Here is an 18,560-nt window from a genome sequence, read left to right as displayed (position 1 = left end):
GATGTAAAATGCCTGCCGCCAGCAACCAATACGCTCACCTGAATGGACAGAGATGACTCCTCTGAACTTTAAAAAATATGCAGGTTAGAGGCTGCACACATTTTTGACACTAAAATGCTAAATCTTGTTTGACAAGTTTTTTGAGACACATGTGACACTTGGGGTAGACTTGAAAGGGAGCAAACATGATGCCAAGGCAATTTCTTGTAGATCCCCTGTTTGGGTGCTGAAGGACTCTGCTTTTGTTCTACTAGATCTATGTCTTTGGCGTTGTTGTGGGTACAGCCTAACCAAACTGGATTTTTCTGTTAGATTTGGGAGGCAACTAGGAATACCATAATGCACTTCCCATTCACACACCCAACCCTCAGAGATCAAGTTTAGTGTTGACAAAGACCTTTGCCGTCTTGGATTTACCCTGACGCATTGCATTTTGGGCCTGAACTTGACCCGAGGGTATTGGGTATCAGAGCGCTTTACACAAGCACCAGTTGCATTAAATGAGGACACATTCATTTTTGTTAGGCACGGGGAGATTAGGTGATTCACAGGATGTTGTGCGTCCTTGCCTAGACACGAACCCCATTCCCCAGTATTGAGGTTGACCGCCCTAACCTTGCCGGTCAATGCAAGTCCTTGATAAACATGGGCCCTAGTCTAGATATTCAGACTCTCATTTTTGATGATGATGTGAAGGAAGTTACACAGACTCTGGTCTATCTCACCACATTCCAGGAGTGTTGTGGCCTAATCTCATTAATGCAGCTCCTATATGCTGGTTCTATATTGGCACTAGGAACAAAGAAGAGCAACCATACTAAACCTGAACTGATTGGATAATTTTTCAGTTTCCTTGTAAAAACAATATAAAAACAAGGTGCTTTCTATGCAAAGGCCTGCATCTTTAGCAATGTGCAAAATTGCTGCATAAGTCGATATTCTAAAAATGGAAAAAACACAAACATCCCACAAAGCCTTTCAATACACTTTCCCATGCTACAGCACACTGTGCCAGAGATTGTAAGACTGACCCACAAGGAGTTTCTTTCCAAAGTGTTTCTCTAAAACGCTGGGGCTTTTTGAATTACCTGTCTCTGCCCTCCCTATAATTATAACTGTATTTCGCTTCTTCTCACAACCAATGCCCTTTGATAGGGGTCACGCCATTAAAATAAGAAAAAAAGGCAAAGGCGTGCTATTACCTCTCTAGATCTGTAGAAAAATATTCTTTTGCAAACGGGTTTTGAATGCCCTGTAATTGGTGATCAGTTGATGTTTTCAGGACATATAGAAAAAGGTGAAAACCTTCAAGTGAACTCTGATGCCTCTGCCCATGATGACTGACATAAAGAACCAGCAAACGAGTTGAGCAGTCACAAGAGGGAATAAGGTCCCCATGAAAGGGCTTTTTACGGTAAGTTGGCAGTAGTCATATCCTCTTTGTACCTGCATATAGCATTTCAGCTGGGGAATTCCTTGACTGCAAAACTGTTTGCTGAATACAATTTTGAGAACAGAATTTCCTCATTGTGGATTAGATGTTTGGCAGCAGGGTTTGTTGTTTTGTGTAATACGAGTTTGGCAGAAGCACTTCTCCTTTATGAAATGCAATGTTTATTGAAAGCAACATCTCTTGTTGAGTACAGTATGTGCTGAGTAGCACAAATTATTTTGGGCTTTGCAATGATTCCGGTAAAAAGAAACATTATTTGACAGTTACATGAAGCAGAAGACATGCCAGGGAAAAGATCTACCACCATTGCTCAGCATTTTATAGAGGGATTGTTGGTTTTCCTTTGAGGGCTACATATAATATTTTCTACACCAGCTAATCCATGAAATATCAATTTTCCTTTCCCCAACCACTTCACCTCACATTCTGATAGTCTGTACCTACCAAACGAAATTGTTGTGGCTGCTCAGTGATTTTGGAATTGCACTCCTTGCTAACCCTACATATACGGCTGGTATGGTTGACGGGATGTAGGTTTCCTCCACATCTCGCTGGTGGTATTCTACCACTAACCTCGAGGGTCTTCTCGAGTAATCCCCATGTCCTCGTGGATACCGGTTCCAAGTGTGGCGGTCTGTGTTTATGGCTCCCCATGAGTGTCATGGGACGGGTCACGGGGGGTCAGTTTAGGGAACTAGGAATCATATTACGCATCCCCTCGCCACCCTACGAGGGCGACGACGGCACCTTTTGCTTTACGCAGGGTAGGCCTCCTCTCATCCCCCGAGTGTCTGCCTATCGACGTGACAGGGGTTGCCATGCACGCCAACCACTTGGAATTTCCTGGAGGTGTTGGCTTGACTCGTTACGATCTTGGAAGCGGTGGCGGGTACAACAACAAGCAATTCCTCATCACTCAATTTCGAGGTAATTCCCATATCTACCGCCTCATGACTGGCTGTCTGAACATTGTGCCTTTCTCCCCCTCTCCTTCTCAATTTGAAATGGACACTTAGTGCACAATGTATGCGTGTGTCTCTCTCTTTTACAGGTACCTTACCTTATTGAGCAGCCCCACAGGAACAGTCTGCGGGGCCTACTAGGGACACTCCTAGGGTAAGGACTAGCCCCTGCAATCTCTACCTTATGACATCTTTATCCTTCATTTTATAAGTGTTTTTGTATTGTTATACTGTATAGATATGGCCATGGACATCTACCTTTGAGATGCCCATCTAGTGTATTTCTTGATACATTTCCTTTTAGAATAATTTTTGTATGTGTGTACTACGGAGAACTGTGGTGATCTATTGTTGATGAGATAATGCCACTGTCAAATTGCCTGGCTTATTTCTACGCATTTCTTCTAGGTCTCCCCGCTAGAGCAGGACCACTTGGCCTGCCTTCTTACTGACCCAGAGAGGTTGTATCTTTCTCCTTTTTGTAGTTTTTTCACTGTGTAGTACTGAGCACTCGAGGTCCTGAAGAATTGCCAGTTGGGCAAGAAACATGTCGACCTATTTAGAGGGTTGAGGTAGTCTGCTATGCCCCTTACAGTCCCTATCTCCCCTCCCACCCTTTTAACCAAGGGAGTCAGCCACGTGAATAAAGACCCTTGTGGACTGACCCACCTTCTTTTAATATCACCACTCTCTCACGACTACACCTTCACCAGACCCCTCACACGCACTCAACCATTGGCTGGAACAAAAGAACTCCAACAAAGAGTGCCTTTTGGCGCCCGTCGGACATTGCAGCGCCAGTCTGACGAGGAGCAGGAGACCAATGATGAAGCATGACACCTAGCTGACGGGGTGTGTGAGGTGTTCTAGTTCCAATAAGGGAACATTCTGTTCCCTGCCTTTGTTCTCCTCCCAAACACACACATACTTTTTATCTTTCCCTAGGGGAACTTTGTCCTTTTTTGCTATTCAATTTATAGGGTTGACAGTGAGTCAAACATAGTCACTACAATCTAACTGTTAGAAATGGGGGACTATAGTTGACAGAGGTATGCACCCTGTCCAAGTAGGGACCCTTCCTTCTAGTCAGGGTAAAGGAGTTACACACCCCTGATAACCCCTGCTCACCCCCTTGGTAGCTTGGCACAAGCAGTACGGCCTATCTTGAAGGCAATGTGTAAAGTGTTTGAACAAAACACACACAGTAACAGAGTGAAAACACTACAAATGTACACCACACCAGTTTACAAAAATAAAGTATCCTTATCTAAACAAAACAAGACCTAAACAGAAAAGATCCAACATACACAACTCCTAATATGACTTTTAAAAGGTTTCAAGCATTCGTTCCAAAGGACAATAGGGGTGTGTGATTGTTACACAAAGATCCTAAAATATGTAAAATTGCACAAGGTATAACAGCCGCAGATGAAAGTAGCGTCAGAAAACACAGCAATGCATCAGCTCCCGAGTCCTTGGGGAGGCAATGCAACAGTTCATCTGCATGCAGCAGAAGTGATGCGTCGAATCTGGACTACAGGGAGAAGTGATGTGTCGATTACAAAATGGTTCTGGTCTGTGGGTGCAGTGTCAGAAAAACTTGTCACACAGGTGCGATGCATAGAAATCTGGGATGTGCTGGAGGTCGATATGGTAGATGCAAACAGGCGATCCATTGATTTCTTCAGCCGTGCTCCCACGATGTTTAGTTTCTTTTAGCTGCACAACACGGCCTGCGTCGAAGTTGGTGCAGTGGTCTTGCACTTCAGAGACCAGTGCGCTGAACTCATCGTGTGGGGATTCTTCGGGCTACTTGCAGGTACTATATTGATTTCTTGAGCTTCATGGAGCTGTGTTTTGGGATTTTCTCCCACACTGCACTGCTGAGTCAGAAAATACAGCTGCAACAAGGGCAAAGCATTAATTTTGTAGTATTCTTCAGTTTTTTGTAGCAGGAACAAACTCCAAGGGCCCAGAACTGGACTTGGCACCACAAGGCAGGTCAGAACTCCCAGTAGTAGAGTTCAAGGATGCGGCAGGTGAAGTCTTTGCATCCCTGAGTCTTCTTAGCAGGAGACACGCTCTACTTAAAGCCTTGGAGAATCATCTTAAGCAGGGTTCCACAGTGTTATCAAGGGGGGTCTCTAGTTGGCAGAGGTAGGTACCTTTGTCCAAATAGGGACCCTTGCTTTTAGTCAGATTAAGGGGAATACACACTTTAGATAACTCCTTTTCACCACCTGGGTAGCTTGGCACGAGCAGAAAAACTTATCCTAAACGCAATGTGTAAAATATTTGTACTCAAAACACACAGTCATACAGTGATAACACCACAAATGGATTCGACACCAGTCTAGAAAAATAAAGTATTTTATCTAAACTTAACAAGACTAAAACGACAAAAATCCAACATACTTGTAATAAGAATATGACTTTAAAAAGGTTTCAAACAACTTAGCCAATAGAAATATATGGCGTGATTTCTCTAAAAAGTATCTGTATTTGGGACAAAATTCACAAGGCCAAACAGCCGCAGAGACGGGAAGCATTGAAAAATAAAGAGATGTGTCAGTTCCTGAAACCATGGGGAGGCGTTGCAACAGTTCTGCGGCACTCAGGAGAAATGATGCGTCGAACCTGGTCTGTAGGGGGTAGTGATGCATCAATTCCGAGATGGTTCTGGTCCGTAGGTTGATGCGTCAGTAAAACTTGTTGCACGGGTATGGTGCATGGAAATCCGGGATGTGCCGGTGATTGATGTGGTGTCGCTGCGGCGGTTTCTTCAGTTGCGATCCCTAGATGCATTGGTTCTTGCAGCTACAACAGGCGCTGCATCAGTTTCGGCAGCGGCGCAAAAATGCATGGAAATTCTTCTCACACATCAGTGCTGCGTTGGAAAAACAGCCACAAGAAGAGCGATGCATCGATTTTCTTGTAGTTGTGTTGCTTTTTCAGCCCCCAACAGCAGTAACAGCCTAGGAGGCCCAACACAGTCACCTCTTGGCAGGTCAGAACCCCGAGCAAGGAAGTTCAGGGCAACTGGGGGTGAAGTCTTTGTGTCCCTGAAACTTCAAAACAGGAGGCAAGCTCTACTCAAGCCCTTGGATATCTTCCTCAAACAGGTGGACACAGTACACAGCAAAGTCCTTGTCCTTTCATGCCAGAACAGATACTGTAGGCGAACCCCACACAGCACACAGGAAAAGGACAGTACTCCTCTGTTTTCTCCAGCTCTTCTCCTCGGCAAAGGTTCCACTTGATTCCAGAAATAGTCTAAAGTTATGGGGTTTTAGGACTAATACTTGTATCCCAAAATGTTTGTGTTCTCTTTGTGGAAGAGAGTCTGAGTCTAGTCCAAACCTGTTCTGTCCTCAGTGGTGCAGTATGACTGCAGGAGGTGGACACAGCATTGTGCAAGGGAGACATGCCCTATTGAGGTGCAAGGAAATCTCCTCCAACTACTCTAAATGCAGCTAAGCCCCATTCAGCTCAGCTCTGAGTAAACCAAGAAGGGCCAGGCATACCTCAACCCCCCCAGTGGCTGTCTACAGTGAATGCACATTCTCAGCTCCTGTCACTCCCAAACCAGATGGGCAATACACAAACAGGAAGAGGCACACAGAATGTTTAAACAAGAAAATACCTACTTTCTAAAAGTGCAAAAGAAACCATTGATGGACGGAATGCTGGACAATGCAAACATTCACACCCAGTAACTAGAATCTGGGGTTAATCCATCATTCTTTTGCTTACCACACCACCCCAGTTTGGACCCAGCAAATATGGAAATCAGTCTTGACCCTGTTCCTTGTGGGAATAGTCCAGCCGGAACTGTCAAGCCAGGTCCTCCCTGGACCAGAAACAAGCATCCTGGGACCAGTTTCAGGGCATCACCCTTCATCAGCCAGGCTGGCTTGCATCCAGTGGTGTAGTGAGCATGGGACCTACATCTGGGCATATGCTTCCCACTTAGGGTGACATTTGCAAAAGAAACAATTGATGGACGGAATGCTGGACAATGCAAACATTCACCCCCAGTCACAAGGATCTCGGTTTAATCCATCATTCTTTTGCACACGACACCACCCCAGTGTGGACCCAGCCAATATGAAAATTATTCTTGACCCTGTTCCTTATAGGAACAATCCAGCCCAAACTACCAAGCCAGGTCCTCCCTGGATCGGAAACAAGCATCCTGGCACCGGTTTCAGGGCATCACCCTTCATCAGCCAGGCTAGCTTGAATCCAGTGGTGTAGTGAGCACTTTCAATCACACAATTTAAAAATTGTATTTACTAAAAGATGTGTTATTAAATTCTGAGTTCAGAAACCTAAACTTTAATTTCTTTCAGGCTGCAGGTTCTCTTGAACCCCCTACTGGCTGCCATTGACCGAATAGTCACACAGGCTCACTCAGGCAGTCCCATCTTCTGTAAATGAGCCTGGTGCTTCACCTCCTTCCAAGGTGAGTTCTCCAGGTCATTGCCAAGCAGAAAGTCAACAGGCACGGACGGACTTACAACGAGCTTCAAGGAACCTGAGACCCCCCACTCAAAGGGAACCTGGCCACCTTACACAAGTGCTCAGAGTTGTCTGCTGCAACTACAGGGTGAAGTACATTGGGGCCAACTGCTCACCAGACACACATTGACACCTGACAATAGGTACACTTGCTTCTATTCAGGGTAAGGGGGAATCACAATTTAGGTAACCCCTGCTCACTCCCTTGGTAGCTTGGTAGCTTGGATCTCTCTGTCCCCTAGTGAGTCGCCTAGTGAGACAAGGGTCATCTCAGCCTGCTCCCACCCTTCACCTGGCACCAACTCATCCCCTAGCGCTACACTGACCAACCCATGTGACAGAGCCTCTCATTTGATCCTCCTGACCATAAAACAAAACACTTGTGGGGACCCTTCTCTGTCGGCTTCCCTGTAAAGATCCAAGGTTTCTTACCCTGGGGGGACGGGAACCTTTACCCTTGGAACTAGATTGGGGCTCTTTAGAGAACTCCTTCTGTTTACCCTCATACCCACACTCTTTTGTTGGGGACCCTGCCCCCCACCCATTGGTGAGTCCTCCACATACCCCTTGTGGACCTGGTACTGGTCCAGCGGTCCACCTCCTGGGCAAGCTTCCTGGGGTCAGTCAGCTTACTATCCATCAGATGCTGGTGCAGCTTCGGCAAACAAAGACTATACAAGTGTTACCACGAAATATAATTATACAAACCCTGATTGTCAATTACCTTGCTGTCCTCTATCCAACCACTCAGTGCTCTGCAAAGAGAATCAACACATTCCAACCAAGTTTTAGAATCAGTTTTCTTGAAAGACCTAAACTTCTTATACTGCACTAGGGTGAGCACATACCTGATGCATAAGGCCTCCTTCATGAGGGAGTAGTTGATGTTGTTTGCATCCCCTAGGGCTGTCAAAGTGTCCCTCCCCTCCTTCTCAAAGTATTTCCACAGGACCCCTCCCCACTTCTTCTCAGGTACCTCATGTATATGACAGACCGCCTCATATGCAAAAAACCAAGCATGTATGTCATCCCCCTTAGCAAAATCCTGTACTAAATTCTTTGCAATGTGACCCCCTTACCCCAGACTGCACTGACTCAAAGCTGCCACCATTTGGACTGGACTCTGTCTGCTTAGCCTTGATGTCCAGTTCTCTCCTACTCAATTTGTGTCTTAAAGCAACTTTTTCTCCTCCACAGCAAACTTTTTATCCTTATCCTTTTGCCCAATTCTAAGCTTCTCAAGCTCCCTGGTATGTCGCCTGTCCTCCAACACCTCTGGGGAAAGATTCTTAGAAGACACACTGCTGACCGTCCTGGAAGGGCGCTCCCCCACAAGCAAATCCTGAGCCACAAAATCCCCTGGCTGGTTCTGCACTTCCACATCCATCTCATCATCCTCAGTCCCTCCAGCTTCTCTTGATGCCAAAAAAGCCACCAATGCCTTTTGCAGCTTCCCCTTCCCCGAGGAGGTCATTGCAGGACAACAAGATCTTTGCAAAATTGCTTCAATGCAACCACTGTATAGGACTACATCTTACCAATCTCAAAAGCAACTTCCACACCAACTACTGCTGAATCACCAGTCTGGGACATGACTCTAGGTCACTTCAAGGAATGTGACAAAAATATGCAAAATCAAAAAGCAGTATGTGGTTGTGTAATGGTCTTCACTATACTAGTAGTGATCCCCAATCGCTGTGGGTCAAGTACAAATACAAGTTCAATCCTCACCACTGACCACCAATGTTAGTAATGAGGGTCTCTAGTTGGCATTGGTATACATGCTGTACAAGTAGGCACCCTTGCTTCTAGTTAGGGTAAGGGAGTTACACACCCAACAGTTTTTTATTTCAGCAGTTAGTTTTTTTGGGAATTATTGACCCCTTGCTTAGTTCAGAATGTTGTCTACTTGTCAGAAACTATGGCGTACTGGGATCGCCCATGAGTTTCACAGCGGTATATACCATAAACGGAAAGTAGGTTGAAAGCACACAATTTTGAAGAAATCTTCTACCTCTTTGAAAAATGACAAAACTGTGGTTAAAAAATAGGTTTTTTGTTTAAGCTCCACATGTTCCTGAAAGCTTCAAAAAGGGTGACTTTGGCACAGTAAACATTTTGTTGATGCCATTTTAGGAAAAAACAAGACAAATGTAGCTATTTTTTTGGCTATTTTCCAAGTCCCCTCTAGGGGGAATCCACAAACCCTGGGTACCTTTTGAATCTCCAAGATGTTGGAAAAATACAGGATTTGAATTTGCCATGGATACCTTATGTAGAAATGAAATTATGGATGCCTAAGCATGAACTACCCAAAAAGCCAAAAGAGGGCTGAGCATTCTAGGGGGAAGGGCTTGCAGTCAAGAGGTTAAAGATGTTGATTGCCCAAGTCCAGCAAATGTTATGCAAGCACTCAAGACCACCAACAAATAATCATATGCCTTATTGATACACTCCTCTAACACCCTTCACTCATATTAACACTTGGACCTTGCACTGCCAGCACTCTCTTAATGCCACCACTCCCAGCAACCGTTTCAGCACAAACACCACTGCACAGGCAGTGTCTGCACTAGTTTTCTTGAATATGTTGAGTCTGTTGGACTCTTACTGTGATTTCACTGCACTGTTCACAATCCTTACTTCTGCTAAAAGGTTGATATCTTTGTAACTCATCAGCTTTTGTTGTATTTTATTGTCCAGACATCTCATTACAAATTGATCACATATAAGCTCCTTGTTAGAGTGTTGCTATTCATAGAGTGTTGCCAAAACAGTGAGTATTGCTACATAAGGGTTTGCTGTCTCCGCCGATGATCTCTTAGGAATAATTCATGGCTTGATGTACATCTTGGTGAATGGGCTACTCCGTCACAAAGATTATGGTTATCCCATCCCTGGTAATACAACTACATTATATCCTATTGTGCTTGTATGACAGCGGATGGGTTATCTGCCACGATTGTGCTGGAGTAACTTGTCCACAGATCTCTGAATCAAGCCTTATGTCTCTTACCTGCTATAAACTTTGTCAGATAAAAATTCATTATTAACCTCTTAAATTCTTCTGCTTATTTGTCATATTCTTCTCTTTTAGGCGGTTCACAAATTGGTAAGTGCTGAAAAATACTCTGTCACTCCATCCCCAAACAATGTTGCAATGTGAATCTTTTCCTATTTGGTCACAAATGGAAGCAATCAAAGTTTCCTAAGGAGACATTAAAGGTTGTTAACCAGTTCATCCATCTTTCCGGTACATTGGTGGTTCGGCTGTTGTTTGTAGAAATAAAGGGGAGGGTACTGCTGATGTTCAGTATGAGCACCAAATATTGAAATTCCAATCAGAGGTTGAGAAATTAATGGAAACACTAGAGATGTGACTCTACAGCATCAGATAAATGTGTGTCAAGCTGTCTGGAGGTCAAGATCTAGCAAATGACATAGCTTATACACAGTCATAAATCATGCACGGTAATTGAGGAGCATTGAGAGTTAAGAAAAGAAAAAAATCACAAGTTACACCACTGATGTCAGTCTGCGTGCTGTGGCTGTTATTTTAACCATGAGCTCAGCAGTGTGAATCTACATATGACTGGCAACAAACATATTGAATAGTACATCTGGGAAATAAATAATGGCCAATAAATATTTGCCCAATGTCCAAAAATTACCGCCAAATATGTTACACACAGTCTGCAGCATGTGTTATGAGCTCTCTCTTTCCTTTATCCACCTCAGCATTGTGTGAAGAAGACAGGTGTATGGTTTGGTCTGAGTAGCAGAGTACATTTGCCTCAACCCAATGATAACCCTTAAAGCTCTGGTAGAAACAAATTATCCGATTTTTAACTGCACAGTAGGAATCACCACTTTTAGGGGACTTCCCAAAGCCATCAGCAGTCCTTCTAAGTGTCTGTCTTCCATTCATTGAGCTTCAGCAAACCCATTGTTTGCTGATGAGTGCATGTACTGTGTTGGGTAGTCTTCATGACTCATTGTCAATACTGATAGGATACAACAATCATAGGAGTGCAATATTTTTTTTAATAAAGCCAACTGCGAGGACTCAATAAAAGGTTGCAGCTCAAAACAAATTGCCCAAGCAATTGATAGTCTCTTCTATATCATCTACTATATTGAAGGAATACATTACAGTAGTTCTGACCTCATGGAATTTTAACGGGGAACATCCTTTACAACGCAACTTTCACCACGCACTACCATTACGATGCAACTTTTACAACGCAAGTTATTACAACGCATTGCACTGGGGGGCGCTCTAGGATAGGGAATAGTTTAATTTACTATCCAACACCTTCCCTACTATCCACGGGGACTGGAGTTGGAATAGTAAATTAAACTATTCACTATCCAGCGCCCCCCAACGCAAGCCGTTGTAACGACTTGCGTTGTAAAACCTGCGTTGTAAAGGCATGCATGGTAAAAGCATGCGTTGAAACGTCATACATCCAATTTTAACCCGTAGAGCACAGGAGCCCTGGCAGTCCACACCACAGACATGACACGATAAGATAGTCAATTATGGAGATGGGTATTCTTGAGGCACATATGAGGAAATATATGTGGTCCAGCAGTGGGGTAAGTACTATTAGATGTTTCTCAGTTATAAGCAGAGGGAAGAAATGTAGGTGAATGGAATCCAGAAGAGAGAACAAAGAAGGAAGGGTCAATCACAAGGGACACCAATTGCTCAGATTAACATCAGTTGTTCAGAGGATTGTAACAGAAGTCATTCTGTGACAAGTGGATAAAAGAAGGGAGACCTACCTCCCTTAGATAATCACCAGAGACTATTATACGTTTTGGAAGGAGGGAAGTTTACTAAACAACAAAAACACAGACATTAGGACAAGGTTGAAGATGAAAAAATGCAGTCAGGGGAATATGGCTTGCATCCAATGAAGATGGGGGCGTCCCGTTAACTCTCCGCAGTTCAACTGGAGCCTCCTTTATTATGGAAGCAGTTTTCCTTCATATCGCTTGCAGTTTCTTGTAGCGGACATAATGTGAGACTTCAAGGTGTTGCTGGATTGACTTCTGTGCCCTTTTTCAGTCATGTTTGTTGCTTTTTCTTTACAACACACTTCCCTTGGCTGCAGTACATGTCCCTCAGATGATAAGCAGCAACTGAAAGTTTGTAAAGGGTCAGCTGCAGCTTGCTATCTCTACTAACTGAGCTTTTCACTCAAGTATTCCAGGAATATTCCAGAAAGTTTTCTCACCACAACACCTCCATTATCATGATTTTGATGATTTATAAACATAAATGACATGAAGCTTGTAACTCAATTGAACTTTAATGCAGCAGACAGATGTTGTAGGGACATGACTATGGCTTCTAATTTTGGTATTGTGGAGGTTTTAATCTTCATATAATACAGAGCTTTGCGCTAGTGCTCCCTCTGTGGCTTCCCCAATGCTAGTATTACAGAAGCATTAAACTTTATATTATGGTATTAAAATGACCATTGAGTTCAATTTAATCCTGTTACACAGTGCCTGTTGGAGAACGGTTGATGCTGATCTCCGATCAAGCAGGGGAACCTACTCATTATTTCCCAGTCGTTGCAAGTACTACTGCTCTTTCCGCAAACAACACGTCAATGGGTTAATGCACTTTGTTGTATGAATTGACGAAGAAGAGCTCAACATCGCTCTAAAGCATTTTCTAAAGTGTTACCAAGCTTCTCTAAACTACTTATTTCTTCATCACCCCCTTGGTCAAAACAAATCGAGATAAAGGACACAAATGCATTGTCCCCTCGATGTTCCTCCTAACCTAATGCCCATCAGAGGGCATTACTCCATCGCATGTAACAGGAAAAGCTTCAACTAAAAGATTGAAAGAAGACCCTCCTTCTCCTACAAAATCTATCTCTTTTGTTTTCATGGATCTTCTTTTGGAGGAGATTAGGACACTATGCTTGTGTATAGAAGAGACCAATACGAAATTTCAGACTTTGAATGACAAGTGGTTTAGATTGGAAGAGAGGATAATGTTATCTGAACAGTGCATTTTTGACCTCACCATATCAGTTCATACAGACCCTCAACTTCAATCTCAGATTTCCTTGTTACAAAAGCTGGTTAAAGATTTAGAAAACAGGAATCTCTTGAAAAATTTACTTATTTATGGTTTGCCGGAAGAAACAGAGGGTTCTGATCCTGTCGCACTTTTTCGGACCTTTCTTCCTAAACTACTTCAGATGCTGACACTTTCTATTTGAATATTCAACGTGCTCACTGACTTAGCCATGTGCCTCATGCAGCATCTACTTCCAAATGACCTCAAGGTGTTATACTCCGTTTTCTGGAATACATAGATCTACTCAAAGTTTTGTCAGCTGCTCGATCTAGGAAACAGATTTTATGATTTGGCAACAATTTGTACTTTTCCCAGGATTATGCTAAAAATAAGGCAGACAGACGCAACATTTTTCATTTCTTGAGACCTGCACTCCATTCCCTTGGAGCTCTGTTTGGTCTGCTCCAACCATGCCTGTTCAAAATCACCTACAGTAATAAGACTTACACATATGGGAACCTTATGTTTGTGAATATTGTAACCACGACTTGGTATATTTTGTGCTGCGTATCTTTTGAAAAACATTAAATAAAGTTTAAAAAAAGTTGCGTAAAGCTTACACTGAAGGCGGCCAGTCGTCTGTGCGGCAAAGTCAATGACCAAATGTCTCCAATGGCAGTCATTGTATTGCGCACTGTGAGAATGTGCCATCCAAGTTTGTATATGGTAAATAAGCAAATTCGAACGTAGAGATAAGACACTATGTAAAATCACATGATAATAGATTACACAATGTAAATCTGATGGACCCACCTAAGGGTGTGTGCAACAGTGAAGAAGAGACCTACACATTTATAAGGGTGTGTGCAATAGTCAATAAGAGACCTACACATTTATATTCCCAGTGCTTTTAAGATTCTACCCTAGTAACTGCAGTAATGGGAAAATGGAAAACAAGTCATATTTCATGAGTTAAAGAGATAAACAATTTGTGATACTAATATAGGTAAAAGTCCAAAAATAAGGTGCTCACGTAAATGTGACCATGCGGTAACCTGACAACAATCAGCGTGATGCACAAATGCGGTCTGCCAGGACTAGAGTAAGTGGGACCTGACACACTCCTGAGGGAATAAAGTATTAAGATACCGAAAAATGTAAACAAAGTTTAATTCACTCAAAGTCATGTGTAAAAGTAAGTGTGTACAGCCCATTCTGTTGATTAGTTAAATTTTTATAGTGCACGGAGCAATACAAACAACTATAATGCCAGAAGTGTACGCCATTAATATTTTAGCAAAAGGCATGCCAAGAGCACAAAAACCACCTTATGCTATGTGAAAATGTATTGCCAGTCATACCTTCATAGGAGATTTGCCTGCTCCTAAAACAAAAAATAGATCACTTGTAAATAGGAACAACATTTCTAGTAGATTAACATCTGTATAGGCAAATGAGTACATTATACCTTTCATGTAGGAGGCTTTTTAAGCTCCTGCTACAACAAATAAACCAACATATATGAGCGGGGGGAGGAAGTTCCCTAGTGCCCTACTAATAAAATATATTTAGAAATAAGAGATTCACTCCAGAGGAAACCTACATTTAACATCTGTGAATTACGTCAGTGAAAGCCGCGTTCTGGATACCTAACTGGAATGAGAGGCCAGTAACATTATATGTACCCTTCCTAATAGAAATGAAAAATGGGCAAATCGTCTCCAAAAACTTGGAGAAACCAGAGCAACAAGAGCAGCCATCTTGTAGAATGTATGAAGATATAGTACAAGAGACCGGGATGTGAATATAATGTTTAAAAGTCATGGCAATCGACCTCGGCGTCAGTCCAAAATGAAATATAGATTTCAATAATGACTGTGACAACAATCTATTCAACCAGGCCCTAAATATGAAAAAAAAGGGTGAACTAGTAAAAAAAGGTTGTAGCATACAATGCATGACTTACTGATAGCCCATATGCGGTATCCAATAAAATAGCCCCAATCTTATCTGTAAGTTAGTGAAGATGCACATAGAATGCATGTTATAAGAACAACCCTATTCAACCTACAGCATTGCCCAAGTAATGTCAGTAAACAGTGAATAAAAGATGCGATATACAGTAGAATGTAAGGAACATAAGGGGAGACCAAGATTTTGTATATACTAGTCGCAAGCAACAAAACACTTTGACCCTTAGTAATGCTTATTATTCCATCAATACAGCTCTAAGGGCAATTTACAATTCTGAATTTTTAACAACAACACACAAAAGTCATTAGGCATGTAATAATGGCTTGTATTGGAAAGACAGCATGAGACCCAGACAAAATGCAGACATGTCAATCCCGATCAACAACTGAATCATCAATGAGAAGACATATGATGCAGTTTAGTCGTACCCAAAATAGAGAATATTGTGGTCTAGTCAGTCAAAAATGCAAACTCAAGGAGATGATGGACAGAATGCTGAAACTTTTCCGACACTCACCCCCAGTCACAGATCTGGGTTGAATCCATCGTTGTTCTTTAGCTCACTTCGCCACCCCAGTTCCGACCCAGCTATATGCAAATCCGTCTTGACCCTTTGCCTCATGGGAACTGTCCAGCCCAAACTGCCAAGTCAGGTCTTCCCTGGGCTGGAAACATGCATCCTGGGACCAGTTTCGGGGTAACACCCCTCATCACCCAGACCCACTAGAATCCAGTGGCAAAGTGAGCAAGTGACCCATGTCTGGGCATACCCTGCCAACTAAGGGAGAATAAAGCAAACACAAGGAGATGATGAACGGAGCGCTGAAACTTTTCAGACACTCACCCCATGTCACAGATCTGGGTTGAATCCATCATTTTTTTTTAGTTCACTTCACCACCACAATTCAGAACTAGCTATATGCAAATCAGTCGTGACCCAGTGCCTCTTGGGAACAGTCCAGCCTGAACTGCCAAGCCATGTCTTGCCTGGACCAGAAACAAGCATCCTGGGACTGGTTTTAGGGTAACACTCATCAGCCAGGCTAGCTTGAATCCGGTGGAAAAGTGAGCAAGGGACCCACGTCTGTGAATAACCTGCAACTTAGGGAGAACACTGCAAAATCAAGGAGATGATGGATAGAGTGCTGACACTTTTCAGTCACAGATTTTGGTTGAATCCTTCATTGTTCTTTAGCTCACTTTGCCATGAGGCACAGGGTTAAGACTGATTTGCATATAGCTGGGTTTGAACTGGGGTGGCAAAGTGAGCTAAAGATGGATTCAACCCAATCAAATTAGATGAATTAATTGATATAATGTTTCTTGAAAGAGTTGTTTTAAAAATTGTTTTTTTGGAGTAGAGAAAATTGATCCACATTACATCTTGTGCTTTTGTAAAAGCCTTTGGGCCTGTCTGGTAACCAAGATACATGTCCAGTAAATGCACTGATTGAGATGTAACTGGTGAAATTAATGTTTCTTAAGGTGATTCTCCTGCTATGTGCAATAGGGGTTTTGTTCAAGAAGTGGTTGTTCAAGGTAGTTTCAGTACATTCCAGTGTTTCCTCAAAATGTTGAACAGGCTGTTGCTCTGTGAGCTGTATCTGGTAATGAGACTAAGGCCCGATTTTGACTTTGGTGGTCCTTAGGATTTCCAAAACCGTAGTGGCCGTCCACTCAGTGGCAGTCTGACCGCTCTATTTCAAGTGCGGTAGTTGGACAGCCACAGATCAACAGCAATGACAGGGATCATGGATCCTGCAGCAGTGGTGCAGGGATCTGAGGCTGCAATATCCTAGTGGTGCTGATGCCGCACTGCCGAGCATATTACGAAGTGCCTCAATGCGACCCAATTCACTTCAGTGAGCCTGTAATGGAAAGGGTGCTGTGAAGCAACTCAGGGGGGCCTCCTTGTGCTATTTGCTGGAGGGTGTATGCAGGAGTGGCGCATGTTGTGTCTCCCTGCAAGCTTGCATCCCAGTTCCTGTACAAGAAGAAATATACCATGTTGTGCATATATTATTTTCCTATGCAGGAATATGCTGTGGTGCTCCCATGGTGCTGCCTTTCTTTGGTTCTCCTTCGAGCCCTAGAAAGGCACCACTGTGGAACCACCATAGCAGGACTGCCCACATCGGATTCAACTCGGAATCCAGCAGGCGGTCAGATTATGGGTTTGGCAGCCTCGCAGTGGAGTTCTGGTGTGCTGGACTGTTGCGAGACCACCAAACTCGTAATCAGGCCGTAAGTCTTTGGTCACTTGTTCTTTAGCGAATACTTTTCCTAAGTAGAGAACAGGGTGAAGTTTTCATGATTCTGTTCCTAACTTTGGAAAGGGTGTGTTCTGAGTAACCCCTCTGTCGAAATCTATCCCAAGTGCTTTAAGTTCAATTGCAAAGATTTTATCTTCACTGCAATTCCATCTGAGACATGTCATTTTCAGAATGGCGACAATTGTGAGGTGTGCACTCAGTGCAGGTAGAATTGAATTACAAGAGGTAATTTTTCTCTATAATCTGGAGGCCATCTTGGTTCCTACTAAGTAAAGAGTGACATCTAAAAATTACATTTGTCTCTTATTTGTCTGATGTGTGAATCTGAGATTGTAGTTATTATCATTCAAATGAGCAAAAAAAGTAGTAAGAATGTCAGAACGACCAGTCCAAACCATAAAATGTCATCTATATACCTTCCCCAGCAGAGTATGCGTTCAATACATTCAGGTGGACTACCTGACCATACGTGGTCTCTTTCAGATTCTCCTCTGTAAATATTTACAGATGAAGGCAAAAATGTTGAGCCCATCACGACCCTTGAGCTTATCGGTACCAGTGACAGTTATGTAAGAAAACTTTGTTGTCCAGACTCAACCTAGTAAGATCCAGAATCATTTGTGTATGTTCAAACAATGTTGTGTCCCTGACAGACAAAGTTGAGGAAAGGGCCTCAAGGCCGCTCACTGGTGGGATGCAAGTGTATAACAAGGTCAAATACAGCATGACAAAAATAAAGTCCTCAGCCCATTCTATGCCCTGAAGTTTTTTAAGTAAATCTCTAGTGTCCCGTAAAAATAATGGTAAATTATGCACGAATGGCTGAAGAAAGAAGGTTATACACTCTGATCTGCATCCTATCGGTGACCCAATCCCTGAAATTATGGGCCTACCTGTGGGAATGGCCCCTTGTTTGTGTATTTTTGGAAGTATCTATATGCATGGAGCCCTATTAAATTGTACATGTACTTAATTTCAATATCAGTAATCAGACATAGATCACACCAGTGAACTAGTTCTAAGCTCAATCTTTCTTGTTATGTCTATGAGTGGGTTACCAGATAAGTTCACATAGGCTAAGCCATCAGAAGGTTGTTTGTCAATCTGTTATGTAGTCCTTGTCCTGCATAGTCAGCTTCTTTGATGACGATGTTAGTAGCATTATATAATTTATTAAGGGCTGTACGTTCTTCTCTAGTTAAATTGTCATTGTTAACAGTATGCTCCTTTTTGTGTATGTCCTATAATGTATGTGGATCCTGTGTCACTGTCCTGTCGAAAACATCTATCACATTGCCAGTTGGCTGTACATCATGACGTCACATATTGCA

The 18,560-nt window shown here is 42.9% G+C and overlaps 1 protein-coding gene across 10 annotated transcripts in view; it reads right to left on the bottom strand.

The window, feature by feature from the left end:
- LOC144784678 (metalloreductase STEAP4-like) overlaps window positions 1-18,560 on the bottom strand; it is a 445,141-nt gene that overhangs the window by 50,133 nt on the left and 376,448 nt on the right. The window contains exon 6 of one of the 10 annotated variants that reach the window (XM_078663628.1): window positions 5,380-5,688. The exons of the other annotated variants lie outside the window; for them this stretch is intronic. Within the exon in view, the coding sequence (XP_078519754.1) occupies window positions 5,530-5,688 (159 nt within the window). The 3' untranslated portion in view covers window positions 5,380-5,529. Of the gene's footprint in view, window positions 1-5,379; window positions 5,689-18,560 lie in introns of those variants that run through there. 10 annotated transcript variants of the gene reach the window in all.

This window comes from Lissotriton helveticus, chromosome 10, assembly GCF_964261635.1.
Source record: "Lissotriton helveticus chromosome 10, aLisHel1.1, whole genome shotgun sequence".
NCBI classification, from domain to species: Eukaryota; Metazoa; Chordata; class Amphibia; order Caudata; family Salamandridae; genus Lissotriton; species Lissotriton helveticus.
Note: the sequence above shows the minus strand (reverse complement) of the source record. Positions and strands in the feature narration are given on the sequence as shown.